Source organism: Anser anser (genome assembly GCF_964211835.1).
Source record: "Anser anser genome assembly, chromosome: 3".
In the NCBI taxonomy this organism is placed as follows: Eukaryota; Metazoa; Chordata; class Aves; order Anseriformes; family Anatidae; genus Anser; species Anser anser.
Window position 1 is genome coordinate 38725126 of NC_139722.1, and position 13642 is coordinate 38738767.

The 13642-nt window shown below is 42.0% G+C and overlaps 1 protein-coding gene across 2 annotated transcripts in view; it reads right to left on the reverse strand.

Annotated features, from left to right (window-relative positions):
* The window catches only part of LOC310896252 (uncharacterized protein), a 96895-nt gene that overhangs the window by 12612 nt on the left and 70641 nt on the right, over positions 1 to 13642 (reverse strand). Inside the window, exon 3 of one of the 2 annotated variants that reach the window (XM_083828302.1) lies at positions 682 to 869. In XM_083828302.1, the coding sequence (XP_083684428.1) occupies positions 682 to 869 (188 nt within the window). Of the gene's footprint in view, positions 1 to 681; positions 870 to 8921; positions 9905 to 13642 lie in introns of those variants that run through there. The other variant, XM_083828303.1, reaches the window with a different exon arrangement.

A 13642-nucleotide genomic window follows, 5' to 3' on the forward strand; every position in this document is an offset into this window, starting at 1 on the left:
CCATAATTCCAGAATTTATATTTATTCCATGATGTCCCCGCCTGACCCCCTTTGCTGAAAACTTAACAGATGCTGGGACTCACCTGCGGATGCTCAAACAGGGGTGGACCAGGTGACCTGAGGGACCCTCTGGGAGGCCAATTGATACAGTTTTGTCAGTGGAACAGACAGCTCACTGTGGCTCCCATTTACAAGCTTCTTAAACTAGCTTCTAAACTAGCTTTTAACAAAGAAAATGTGTTAAAGTACCAATAAAACTGCTCTAATAAGCCCTCCATAGCAAACTCCTAATTGAAGCTCATAAAGAGAGCTCTAAACAGCATTTAAAGTGCAAAGAAAACATATTGGTCCTCAATGCAAACAAGTAGATGTGGTGCTGATGCTTTTTATTTGACCAACATGAAAGCTGCAGAACACAAAAATGTAGGTGTGGGATGTGTGTGGTTAGAAAGCTGGTTATTGGGCTTACAGGCAGGTTTAAAATCTCTCTCTCTCCAACAGGCAGGCAGTCGTACAACTGCATATACGACCTGCCCAATATCCTCTAGCCTGTACAAATGCTTTTTTCACTTATGCCTTTTCTCACACTAAGAGATGTACCTGCAGATGCAGGGCAGTAGCATTGCTTGCTGCTTTCTGATTTACTTCTGCACTTCAACCATAGCAAATTGGGCTTCTCACCTTGTTGGCGCTGTGTCACAGCTTAGGTCCTTAGTGACAGCACAGAAACTTAAATTGCTCTGCGTCACATTGAGGGCTTTCTTGGCTCCTGCCAGGCACCAACTTGCTGAAAACATCTTGAGGGGCTGCTGTGATAAATCCATGAGACAACTGTAAGGCTCCTCCAAAGCTACAGGTCTTCCCACGGCCTGAGGGAAGAGACGTACACACAAATGATGAAGAGAAAGGAGAGGAAGGGGAAATTACCTTTGAGAATGATGTATCTTGGGAGAGACCAAGCCAACTCATGACAACCCACAGAATCCACAGAAGAGACTTCCCACTAATGAAGCAATGGCCTTGGTCCTCCAGAAACTGCTGCACTTTTTCCTTCTGAAGGCAATAAAATCACAATGGCAGGGGGATCAAATGTCCTGCTGGCCAGGACACATACTGGACGATGCACACAACACTAAAGCACGTCAGAAAGCTGCAGTTGTATCCAGAGCCTGAGCAGCCCTCGGCTTCCCTCGGCGCTTGGGAAGTGTGCAGCCACATGTGGAGGGGAGTGGGGATGGGCGTCAGCCTGGTGGGGGTAGGCAGGGTTAAAAATACCATGGGATGAAAATTTGGGATCAAAGGAGAGGAAATAAAAGACTTTGAAGAGGGAGAAGGAGGGAAAAGGAAGACTTAGAAGACACCATTAGATTAAAAAATCTTTTGAAAAAACACTCAAATCTTGTACAGCATATTTGGGCTGTAAGGCTGATACATCCAGTGGTGACATCCCCCAATCTCCATCTTCCCCCAGCTTTTTTTCAAGGCAGAGCTGCATTAAAAAACATTGTGTTGCTGATGAAACACTTTGTGGTTTTGCCTCAAGTAATTCACTGGTTTTCACAAAAACTAAAGGCATTTTTTTATAAGGAAAAGTTGTCATTTCACTGTGCTAAGCTGTTTCTGCCATAAAAAGGTGTGATTTCACTTCCTGCACATGTGTGAAAATTTAGGATGTGTTCCAGTATAAAAGAACATGTTGCCACATGAAAAGCTGTGTTTTTAACAGCATTTGCGAAATCTCACCCTTGACCAAATTTGTCAGTTCTCACAAAATCTTAAAGACCAGACTGTGACTTGTTTTTCTGAGTGCACAGAAGTGTTAAAATACTGCAGTGGTGGGAGAAAAAGAAATGGAAAAAGAGAAAGATTTAAACAGAGAAGCAGAGAGAGAAGAAAGAGAAAAAAAGAAAAAAGAAAAGAAAGAAAAAAAAAGAGAAAAGAAAAGAGAAAGAAAAGAAAAAAGAAAGGAAAAAAAGAAAGAAAGAGAAGAGAAGAGAAGAGAAGAGAAGAGAAGAGAAGAGAAGAGAAGAGAAGAGAAGAGAAGAGAAGAGAAGAGAAGAGAAGAGAAGAGAAGAGAAGAGAAGAGAAGAGAAGAGAAGAGAAGAGAAGAGAAGAGAAGAGAAGAGAAGAGAAGAGAAGAGAAGAGAAGAGAAGAGAAGAGAAGAGGAAAGGAAAGGAAAGGAAAGGAAAGGAAAGGAAAGGAAAGGAAAGGAAAGGAAAGGAAAGGAAAGGAAAGGAAAGGAAAGAAAAGAAAAGAAAAGAAAAGAAAAGAAAAGAAAAGAAAAGAAAAGAAAAGAAAAGAAAAGAAAAGAAAAGAAAAGAAAAGAAAAGAAAAGAAAAGAAAAGAAAAGAAAAGAAAAGAAAAGAAAAGAAAAGAAAAGAAAAGAAAAGAAAAGAAAAGAAAAGAAAAGAAAAAAGAAAAAAGAAAAAAGAAAAAAGAAAAAAGAAAAAAGAAAAAAGAAAAGAAAAAAGAAAAGAAAAGAAAAGAAAAGAAAAGAAAAGAAAAGAAAAGAAAAGAAAAGAAAAGAAAAGAAAAGAAAAGAAAAGAAAAGAAAAGAAAAGAAAAGAAAAGAAAAGAAAAGAAAAGAAAAGAAAAGAAAAGAAAAGAAAAGAAAAGAAAAGAAAAGAAAAGAAAAGAAAAGAAAAGAAAAGAAAAGAAAAGAAAAGAAAAGAAAAGAAAAGAAAAGAAAAGAAAAGAAAAGAAAAGAAAAGAAAAGAAAAGAAAAGAAAAGAAAAGAAAAGAAAAGAAAAGAAAAGAAAAGAAAAGAAAAGAAAAGAAAAGAAAAGAAAAGAAAAGAAAAGAAAAGAAAAGAAAAGAAAAGAAAAGAAAAGAAAAGAAAAGAAAAGAAAAGAAAAGAAAAGAAAAGAAAAGAAAAGAAAAGAAAAGAAAAGAAAAGAAAAGAAAAGAAAAGAAAAGAAAAGAAAAGAAAAGAAAAGAAAAGAAAAGAAAAGAAAAGAAAAGAAAAGAAAAGAAAAGAAAAGAAAAGAAAAGAAAAGAAAAGAAAAGAAAAGAAAAGAAAAGAAAAGAAAAGAAAAGAAAAGAAAAGAAAAGAAAAGAAAAGAAAAGAAAAGAAAAGAAAAGAAAAGAAAAGAAAAGAAAAGAAAAAAGAAAGAGAAAGAGTTCAGGACAGGACAGGACAGGACAGGACAAGGGGAAATGTCCCATATCTGCAAAGGCTTCACACCACTGCAAATGTAGAATTTCAGACTTTCAGTGGTATAAAGATCATCTGCCTCTGACAGAAGCTGTTGTCCCGGTAAGAACAAAAGTCTCTGATCCTGGGAGGATATGGGATCCTCAAGAGCTCTTTGGACTTGGTGTGGTGGAGGAGGGGAAGAGCTGTCCCCACCAGGCACACTGCACACCTGATGGGTGCTGCAGACCTCTTGTTGTACCCAGAACCCAGAGTATAGAACAGCAGCTTCCAGTACATGACTGCAAGACTGACAAATTTGTAAGCTTCCTTAAAATCAGTCAGATACATTAGGGCTCTTGTGAGGTCAGACTCCAAAGCCCCTCCATCTTCTACAGGACCTTCAGGTTAGACTGGACTGGAAGGCATCACACAGAATGAGGTTGAGAGAAAAAACAGTTGATGAAAGCTCTCAGGCTACCAGTACCTCCTAGGAAATCATCATAAGACCAAAATGGTTCCTTGTTTTCGGCTACAAGGCTAGAATGATTAACATAAAAGAGATTGATAACATTATTTTACTACCGAAACCTGAACATTTGTAAAGCAAATAGAAAATAAAACACTGTTTTTCTCCACACTGAAAAACAACAACAACAAAAATAGTATAGTAGAATAGAAACTCTAGATATCCATCACTTTGTTTACTTCAGCTTATCCTTGTGCTGTCCGACGTACCTGTGTACTCCATATGGCTTACGGTATATTCTTTCCTGTCCTGTTAGTACTCACATGTGCTCATTAACCCTGTGTATCAACTTCACCATGCAGGTTTAGAAGTTACTTAGGACACTATGAAAGGACCGAGACCCTGCAATGACATTCACCAAAATCATCAAGAAATGCTCCATTTCATCTGTGAGTCCTGATGAAAATTAAAGTTACCAGAGAGCTTTGGATCAAACCCTGAATCATATCTCCAAAACAGGTGCAGAATAGTGAATAACCCTAGGGCTGAGGTCAATCAGAGCCATTCAGGTTTGATCAGTTAGTCATCCTTTTGATCTCCGAATCTAGCAGAGAAGTAAAAATGCTCATTTTTACTCTGTTCTTCAGCTGCAGGGGCAGGGGGTCCTCAGTATCGAAGCAGAAAAACTTCTCTAGACTTCTTTTCCTTCTCTGTCCCACAAGTTATTAGGTTTTGTGTGAGAGGGCAGGCTTGCAGCTGCAGATGTTCAGATAGAGGAACAGCTTCCCAAAGGGCACTGGGGGCAGAGCTTCCGGAAATTAAAGCAGAGCAAGCTGATATTAAACATAAGCTGAATGTGAAATGGCACAGGGCTAGGCCCGGTACTGCAGCGCCTACACTTTCACACACCACAAGCAGCCAGAGACCTCAGATCTTCAGCAAAAGCACACAGAGAACAGGCTAGGATGGGACCCACAAAAAAAGCAAAAATGCTGTGTCAGCTCCACAACTGGATATGGCATCAGAAGAGTGTGAAGGAGTGTGCCTGAAGAAAAGGCATAGGACTGCACTAATCTGCAAGATGAGCCCTGAGGGGCTCAGCTCTTCATTATAATTCACGGTCACAAGTGGACAGCTGTGCCCATTGGTCTTCCATGGAAGTTTTAAAACCTCCCAAGCCTCCGAAATCTTGGCAGTTGTTGTACTCAACCCCAGCCACAAGAGGCTGAGGTGGAGTTATGCCTTCCTGATCCCTTAGCTTGTCAGGGGACGCTTTTTACAGGTGGAAAATTCATTATTTTCGAACAAAGTTAGTTTTATCCTTCAAAATAAGTAGTTTTATCCTATTAGTTTTATCATGTGAGAGACTATGGGAGTTATCCTGGTATTGTTAAATTATATTGGAAGTGCTCTAGCAGAAGCATTATTTTAGATTAGCAAGGCCAGTCAATTCTGCATGCACAGACAAGGCCTAAGACCCTTAACAGATCTCCATGAACCTGTTTCCCAAAATAGAGCTAAAACGGATTCAAGAATTATTTATACTAATGAACATATGATTTTGCATGAAGACACAAGGTACGATCTGCCTTATAGCAGTGAAGCTTTTATTGGTAGACCTGTAGATTGATTTCCTGTACCTGAGCGTAGCGATGTGTACTCAAAGCCATGTCAGCTGGTAACCTCAGACCACAGCTGTCCCTGTGGATCCAAAGCACTAGATGTCTTAGGGGTGGCATCAATACAATATTGAAGGCTCAAGCTGCTGGATGCAAGCCAAAGAACATAAATTAAGAAACATTTCACAATCTAAACACGTTGGAAACTGTATGCAGATCTGACCCTTTTCAGGGTGATTTGAAAAGCACATGGTTTTAGATTATTCTAATGGATTAAGTATTTTGCTTTAGCAGGTTCTAATCAAATTTCAAAGAATAAAAGTCTAACATTTTTAAATATTCATGTATTGCAGGATAAATCAAACAGTTCAGAGAATGGAACCTTGGCCCTGGTGAAATCTGGAGTTCCCCTTTTGGAAACTCCTGTTGACTTCCTGAGTGACAGAATTTCATCCATTGCCTTGAGAAAATACTCCCAAATTGGACAAATATGGTATGCTTTTCTTCTCAATCAAGGATTTTTGAAGAAAAAAAAAACATTTTTACCAAAAAAGGTATGTCACATAATGTCCTTTAGAACAGAGGAGACAGAAGCAACTAAGATAAGTTCTCTGTCAGAAGTCTCTCCTGTACCTTCCAGTCTCTTCATTCAATTCTTTGTCTCTGTATGCACCCAACCCTGGCAGAAGAAAGGCTCCATGTGTAATGCTGTGTAATTCTCTACAATCCTACTACACGGAAGCCAATCCTACTACACTGAAGTTAATGGATACATTACCAGCAAGAGCTGGTATAATTCATAGAAATACAGAATATCCTGAGTTGGAAGGGACCCACAAGGACCATCGAGTCCAACTCCTGGCTCCACACAGGACCACCCATAAATCAGACCACGTGTCTGAGAGCACTGTCCAAACACTTCTTGAACACCAGCAGGCTCAGTGCCATGACCACTGCCCTGGGGAGCCTGTCCCAGTGCCCGACCACCCTCTGGATGCAGAACCTTTCCCTAACACCCAGCCTGACCCTCCCCTGTTGCAACTCCATGCTGTTCCCTCGGTACTGGTGCTGTCACCAAAGACCATAGATCAGAATTGCAATGGGCTGGTTGCTATCATAGATATGTAACCTTCAAACTTGTGTTTGTGTTTCTTCATTGACAAAGAATATTCTGGTGTAAGATGGAAAGGAAAAATCACAGGCATAGGCAAAGTGGACAAACTTTGGAAGACTACAGGGACAGGTAGCAAGTCTCCTGTGGTTTGGTCCTGATGCCATAGGACTGTATTGTACAATTCCCTCTGCTTTAAGAGTGCAGAGCTAAACCACCGTGACTTTGCTAGGGGCAGAGTATTTATAAGCACATCTCCAATGGTCCCAAGGACATGCTCTGTCATTGACTCACGAGTTTTTATATGCAAAGGCCACTCCAAGAACATTCAAAAGCCAGAGCCATGCAATAACTTAGGTACACAACTCCTGCCTCCATGCCTCTGTAGGTCTGAGACACAAATCCAGTTCCTCTGAACTGAATTTGGCTGCCACCCATCCCTTTGGAGACCCCGAAGTCTCCGTGTACCAATATTTCGCACAGGTAACACCTCTGGGCATCCAATTGCCTGCTGCTAAGAGTGCCTGGAGCTAAATAAGACCAGTCCCTCTTGTGCTGCTAGTCCAAGAATTTCTCCTGATCCATAAAAGACTTCTCACCCATCTGTGTGTGGGGACACAGACGTCCTTATCTAAGCTGTGGTACCACTGGAAGGCAGTATCACCTGCGTGTGGCCTCTCCTATTGCTCAGGGCTGTTTGAACCTCAGCTCCCACCTCCTTTGGGAGCTCTCACAGCCATCCGGGGCAGAAGTGGTCACAGAAATAAGAGTCCATGCTGCCCACAGTATTTTATAGTATGAATATCTGCCTTGCCGTTGCAAGCTGGGCCTCCACTAAGGGTTTTATCAATAGAGAGATTTCCTAAAAGCTGCCATGCTGCAGACCGACACCGCTCTGTCAGCAGAAGTCTCTGCACAGGGTCAGCCTCAGAAGCAGCAGAAGTGGGAACTTGCTTATGCCGTCCCCTGGGGAGGCAGGCGCTCCATGAATTTTGTGCACATAGAAGTTGTTGATAAGCCCTCTTGCAACATCAATGCCTTTCCCATAGGCATTGGAGTAACCACTTCCTTTCTTCTAGTTTGCAGCTGCCTGTTTAGCTCAAGACAGAGAGCAGAGATTAAGAACAGCTTAATAGGAGAGAACACCTGGAGCAAAGCCTGCCAGCAGCTTCTGCGTTCCCAGGAACGGCTCCATGAAATGAAAGGGCAGTGGCAAGCTCCATCCCTTTGACAGGGAACAGTGACATGACCCTAATTGCAATGGGGACTGCAGCCACCCTCATGCTCTGCTTCACAGAGAGCTCGGCCGCTGTAAAGTTTTATTCTTATGGCATTTCGTTTTCCTGTGCTTGGAAACTTCTGCATTTGTTGACTCTGTGTCAGCTGATGAATTGGGTATTAGCAATGCTTTGGGTGAAATCCTGGTCCCTCCAAGCAGGAGGGGAGTTACACTACTGATTAAATTCAGAGGTTATGATTGAATTTCCATACCTTTACTTTGTATATGACAGCTTGTGTGACTAGATCTCCAGGTAATTCACAAAGAGGAATACACCTCCTGATTGTCACCCGCATCTGTGAGCATGCTAGATATATTTCACATATTGAAAAAAGAGGAATAACTTCCCTTGGACATGAAGATTATATGACATTATGCAATGCAGTGTGGACAAGCCCTTGGCTACTTTCCGTAGGAAGTATGTGTTATGTTATTTATTTTTCAGGGGTATGAAAACAGAGCCTAGACCAGGGACAGCCAGGGCTGCCTCCTTTGTTTGGGCTGGAGTCAGACCTGGAGAGCACACTGGCTAGGACTGGCTCTGCCTAACGTCAGTAGCCAAGCTGATGCAGGATACTCTTCCTTTGGCAGTAAAGTCACTTTTTCCTGCTCCCTTCTATGTGCAACTCTTCATTTCTACATCCTGTTTACCAGCCCTTACCTGGAGAAGCAAGTATGGATGGGGAGTCCATGCATCTTCTAAGCTAAAAACAAAAATGACCTTCTCTGGAAAAGACATTTTATTTTTTTAACCTGGATTATTCTCGCTATTTTCATTTCTGTGTGGCTCCCCAGGCAGCTGGGTTAGCCCACTGGCAGCACAGTCACAAATGGGAAGCAGAACAGAGCATCCAGGAGCTTCCTTCCTTGCCTCTTTCTGACAGATAAAACGTATGTGATGGCAGGGAAGTGTCTCCTCATTGCAGAGCCAGGGCTGGGGGCAAGAGGCTGTTCACAGCAAAGGCAGAGGTGATGTGGGATGAAATGTCCCCAGCCTTTCTGAGCACAGATGACATAGGTCAAGCCTTAAAGCTTCCTGCCTCCTTTGTCGATCCACTAACATCACAGTCTGGGTCAGGAAAAAACAAAGGCAGGACGGGTACAATCCCACACCCCACACCTCAAGAGCAGACACCGAGCTGCTGGCTCCCCAGACAAACTCACCACCTGGCCACCTTGTCCATGGGATGTGGAGAGACACTAAACCTTTCCCCTTTTACCTTAGGCGGCAGAAGCCACCCTGAAGTAGAAGGATGCCGTCAGCGGTGCTGAGCAGCATTGCCCAGAACTGGTGGGGAGGAAAGGAGACAGGACCTGCTCCTGGTACAGAAGAAGCAGTGTGGGTCAACTCTACCACATCGCTGAAGTCTACACTGGCTTGCTGTTGCTATTAGGCAGAATCCAGAGTGTTAGATATGATAAATAAATCCTGAAAGTTTTTAGGGCTACCTCTCCCAGCTTCAGAGTAATAACAGTACTAACAGAGAAGTCAGTGAGGGGTAAGAGAGGGATTTTACTGCAAATGGCTGAGTTTCTGTTCAACGATTTATGCCCACTTCACTCCTAAGACAGAGAAAATCTGCAGCAGAGAGGACTGACAAGCCACTTCAAGCATGGAGAAGAGCACCAATGCTAGTCCACATCCTGTGCAACCGAGCAGAACTTGCAGCCTCAAAGGCTGGGAATAAATAATGCCAATAGCCACAGCTTGGCTCTGCTCAGGGAAGCACTGGACCACACTTGCTTTTTCAGCTTCTCTGGTGACAGCAATAAACCCACCACCTGCTGATAAGGTTGGTGGGGCTCTCTGTGAGGCAATGCTCCCACTTCAAGATGCAGTTTTGCAGGCTGTTGTAGGAGGAGTAAAGGTTTCCAGGTCTAATCACCACATAAACCCCACCAATGCAATGTCAAGCATGTGCCTAAAGGATAACTTCCAGCATAAGACCCATAATATTTGTTTTTATTTCTTTAAACTGGATCTTCTATAAATCTTCATCACTCTAAAAATGACTACGCAGCTAGGCTCCAAAAATGTACACAGTTTCTACTAATTGTCTTACTTCACTGGTTATTAGAAATAATCACATCTACATTTTCAATCAATGATCTGTGATTTTATTTTGACCAGGTTTCTTCTTTCACCTGAGGGTTTCTTTTTGCTGTTGTGTTCCAAGATATCTTCCCCCTGGAGTTGGAAATTATGGGACTGTTCTTCCAATTACTGTATGAACTTAGGTTTCTAAAATTCAAAAAGGTTTGAACTCAATGAGTTTGACAGGCAAGTAAAACCTGGGGAAAAAAAAAAAAAAAAAAGTGAAATAACAGTAAGACAAAAGTTTCATAAATTTGGAAAGAGGGTTTCTTGCCAGTTTGTTTTTATTAACTGTTATATAGGAAATGAGTCTCAAAGTATTGAAAAGATGGTGGGGGAGAAAGATCAGGTAAAGGGATTGCAAAACCACCATAGACAAGCTTAAATTGGTACGCTGAAGAACCAGGCTGTGTGTGCCTGAGAATCAATAACCAAGAGTCACCACTGGCTATAAAAGTACTCACAGCTAACCAGTAATAACCAGTAATGACCATTTGCCTTCTTTTTTTCCCACTGTAAAACACACAGAAAGAAACAAAGGAAAAAAACACATTTGAGGTCATATTGTCAGAAGCCTGCAAGAGTTTCTGCGTGCCAGACCAGTGTTTTCTTGGTTTCCCATCACAATGCTTGACCTGTTGGCATAAACAAATCTATCGAATCTCCCAGAGCAACAAGTACGGGAGATGCTGAAGGGCACAGCCACTGGCAAATATATAAACACACACAACTAAAGATAGGCCTGTAGTGTTTTGGGAGGGAGAAGCCGTTGGTGAAGTCTGTCTTTCTGTTTGGGTTTTGTTACTATGGTTTTAGGACTAGCTAAAGTAGTTGGTCATCTAATAACTTCCACAGAAAGGGCTTACTTTCCAGTGAAACACTCCCTTTGATTTCCCCGTAATCCATCCTCTGCCTTCCCCATCACACCTCCATAACCTCGCATCGTGTGCACATTAATCTTCTCTCCCTACTTCATAGGCTTTCCATTTGAAATCAGAAGTGATTATTTCATTACTCTGATTTATCATTTTTCACCTGAAAAAAAGTCCATACCATTTTTCTATAGGCTATAAGTAACAAAATGTGTTCTCAGATTGACTAACAAAGCTATAATTCAACCTGGGAACCTTCCTGCCATTCATAAACCCTCAAGTTTTACCCTGGTGGTTCCCAGTGTCAGTAGGAGCCCTTTATTGAATTATACCCTTGCAGTCAATCAGGGACCACATATTATTCACTTGGGGCATTTCTATAAATGGCAGGTTTCAAATGCCCTGAAATATAAGGCAATACTAGAGGAAGCAGGATGTTAGTTATAATGAGAACAGTTAATTTTTTATGCATTTAATGAGACGGTGGCATGGCTTGTGGTTTTTCTTTCTTCCTTTTCTTATTCCTCAGGGAAGTAAATCCCTACCCTCACATATAGGAAAACATATATTGCAGATAATCGAATGTTTTTTTCATTTCACTATCAAGAAAAATAAGAGGGAGGAAAAGAAGGAAGGAAGGAAGGAAGGAAGGAAGGAAGGAAGGAAGGAAGGAAGGAAGGAAGGAAGGAAGGAAGGAAGGAAGGAAGGAAGGAAGGAAGGAAGGAAGGAAGGAAGAGCTAGTAACTTCATTGTAAATCAAGCTACAGTTTTCTCTTACATGAAAAATCTCAGCAGAACTACATGCAGGAGGGCCCTGTGTTGCACGTTTGTCTTGAGAAGTGGCAAATGTTTTGGCACATCTCTTTCTAGTTTTCCCTGGATACTCCACACAGAGTGCTCCCCCACACAGGCATTTTTCAGAGGGGACAATATCCGTAATTGGCCATCACACGAGGAAGCGGTCAAGCGCTGTCAGATATTTATGGCTGCTGAAAGCAGGAACATGCCCTGTGCTGCACAGCTGGGTCTGTCACTGCAACATCAAACATCAGGGCCTTTGGAGAAGCAACTAAATGATTCACAAGCCACAGGGGCTTTCATTTGAAATCCCTCCTTATATTCCTAGTGACAAAGAAGATTCACAGTCATGTTGGGGCAGGGCTGGTTTTTAAGGGTTTCACTGGAAGACTATCAAATAATTCTCTGAAACATATTCTGAGATGTGTCTGGTAACAGAACTATTCAGAACTATCCTAGAAACAGAACAGAACTTAGCAACATAACTTTAATTTAGGATTGAGATATAAAGAAACATTCCTTTGTTTTTTGTTTGTTTGCCCAGGAAAATATATATATATATATATATATATATATATATATTCTTCTTTCTGTGGCCTTCAGAAGTGACCTGGTCCCTTTTCAGGATATAATAAAGGAAATAATTAAAGTCCTGGGAAAGGTTTGTTATGGAATCACTGTTTCTCTAGAGCCAGATCAAGTAATAAAGTATTTTACTAGGATACTAAAGGCCCTGGTAATTTAAGAGAGAAGCAAACTTTTTTCCAATATAGTTTCAGATTATATCATCTCTCAGGAATCCTTTGTGACTGGTCTTCTGTTTAAAGAGAAATAGCCCCAAACTAATAGGATACTTGACCCCCCAATTATAAATTGTCCTACTATCATAGTCAGTACTATTTTTTATTACCACTCATGTTTTTTTTTATTTGTCTTTCAAATAAATCTAGTCTTTCCACTCTTTTCACCAAACATGGGCCAAAAGAATCAATTTTTGATTCCAAATTCCAAAAACCTGATGTCTCAGGAGCTGGTTCCACAAGCTCTTCCCCTGTGTTATTTTTAACCTTGGGAAAATGGATCTGTGGCAGCAGCCAAATCTTGGTTTCCTGGGGTAAGTATCTTCCGTCAGTACATCCCCTCCCTTGCAGGGAACTTTTAGTTATTCTCCCGCATTTGTGGAAATCACCACCTATTTGATTGCATCTCTCTAAGCTCAAGTCATAACTCTATCATCACATAAATATATATAGTCCTTTGCCTAACATTGCTGACAATATTTCTTAGAACAGCAGGCAAAACAACCTAAGATGTTTGGAAGAGCTGTTTGCTTGAGGCCTCACATTCCCTTTAGCTCTCTCCCATTCTTCTGGCTAGGCTCAGCTTCCGTCCGGCAACACAGACCCATCCAAACCATTTCGAGGCTTGTGGCCTTAAACACAGAGAACTTTTATATCTCATTGGCTAATTGCTTGCAATTGCAATCCACTTCTTTTTTTTTCTGCCCTGGAGATGTGTTCCCTTCCTTCAGGATGCACAGAGCATTGAACCTTGCACAGCCACCTGAGGCGATTCTGGCAAATGCAAAATGTGAGGTTGCCACCACCTCCACTAGAAAGACTGGAGCTCCAAATAAGTGGCCAATCTGCAGCAAAGCAACACTAATTTTTGCTTCCTGAGCACAGAACTACTCCCAAAGTCCTGCCCACTCTCTTGTTTTGACTTGCTGGGTCAAGACCATTTTGATTTGCCGGGTTGGGAGGCTCAGGTCCTGTAGCTACCCTGTTGGTGAGTCCTTCATTTCTTCTGATTTGAGCATCAGAAGGCATCCCCATGTTGCCAAGGAGGATATCGCAGTGCAGAGCAAAGGGCTCCTCACCCAGCTCTTGAGCCATCAAGAGCTGCCTTCACCCTCCTCTTCTTCCTCCTCCGGTGGCCTGGCCAGGGAAATGCCTTCCCACAGGGCCGAACTGATCGGTGTGTGTGCTCCAGGCTCAGTGCAGCACCAAGGGCAGCCCATTAGTCCCACTGCTATAAACAGCTTGGATTTGAGCAAACAGAAGGGAAATGCAAGGGGCAAAGTATAGTGGTGATGGTTTGACACAGCGTGTCCCATCAGACTTCTACAGGCAGAAATGGTTGGGGTTGAGAGGACATGGCAGCAAGTACAGCAGGTACCTGAGGTTGGCCTGTTCTAAGGCTACCAGGTTATTTTGTCCTGATAAAGCAGAAGCACATGTTTTCACAGCACCCTTGGAAAGTCTA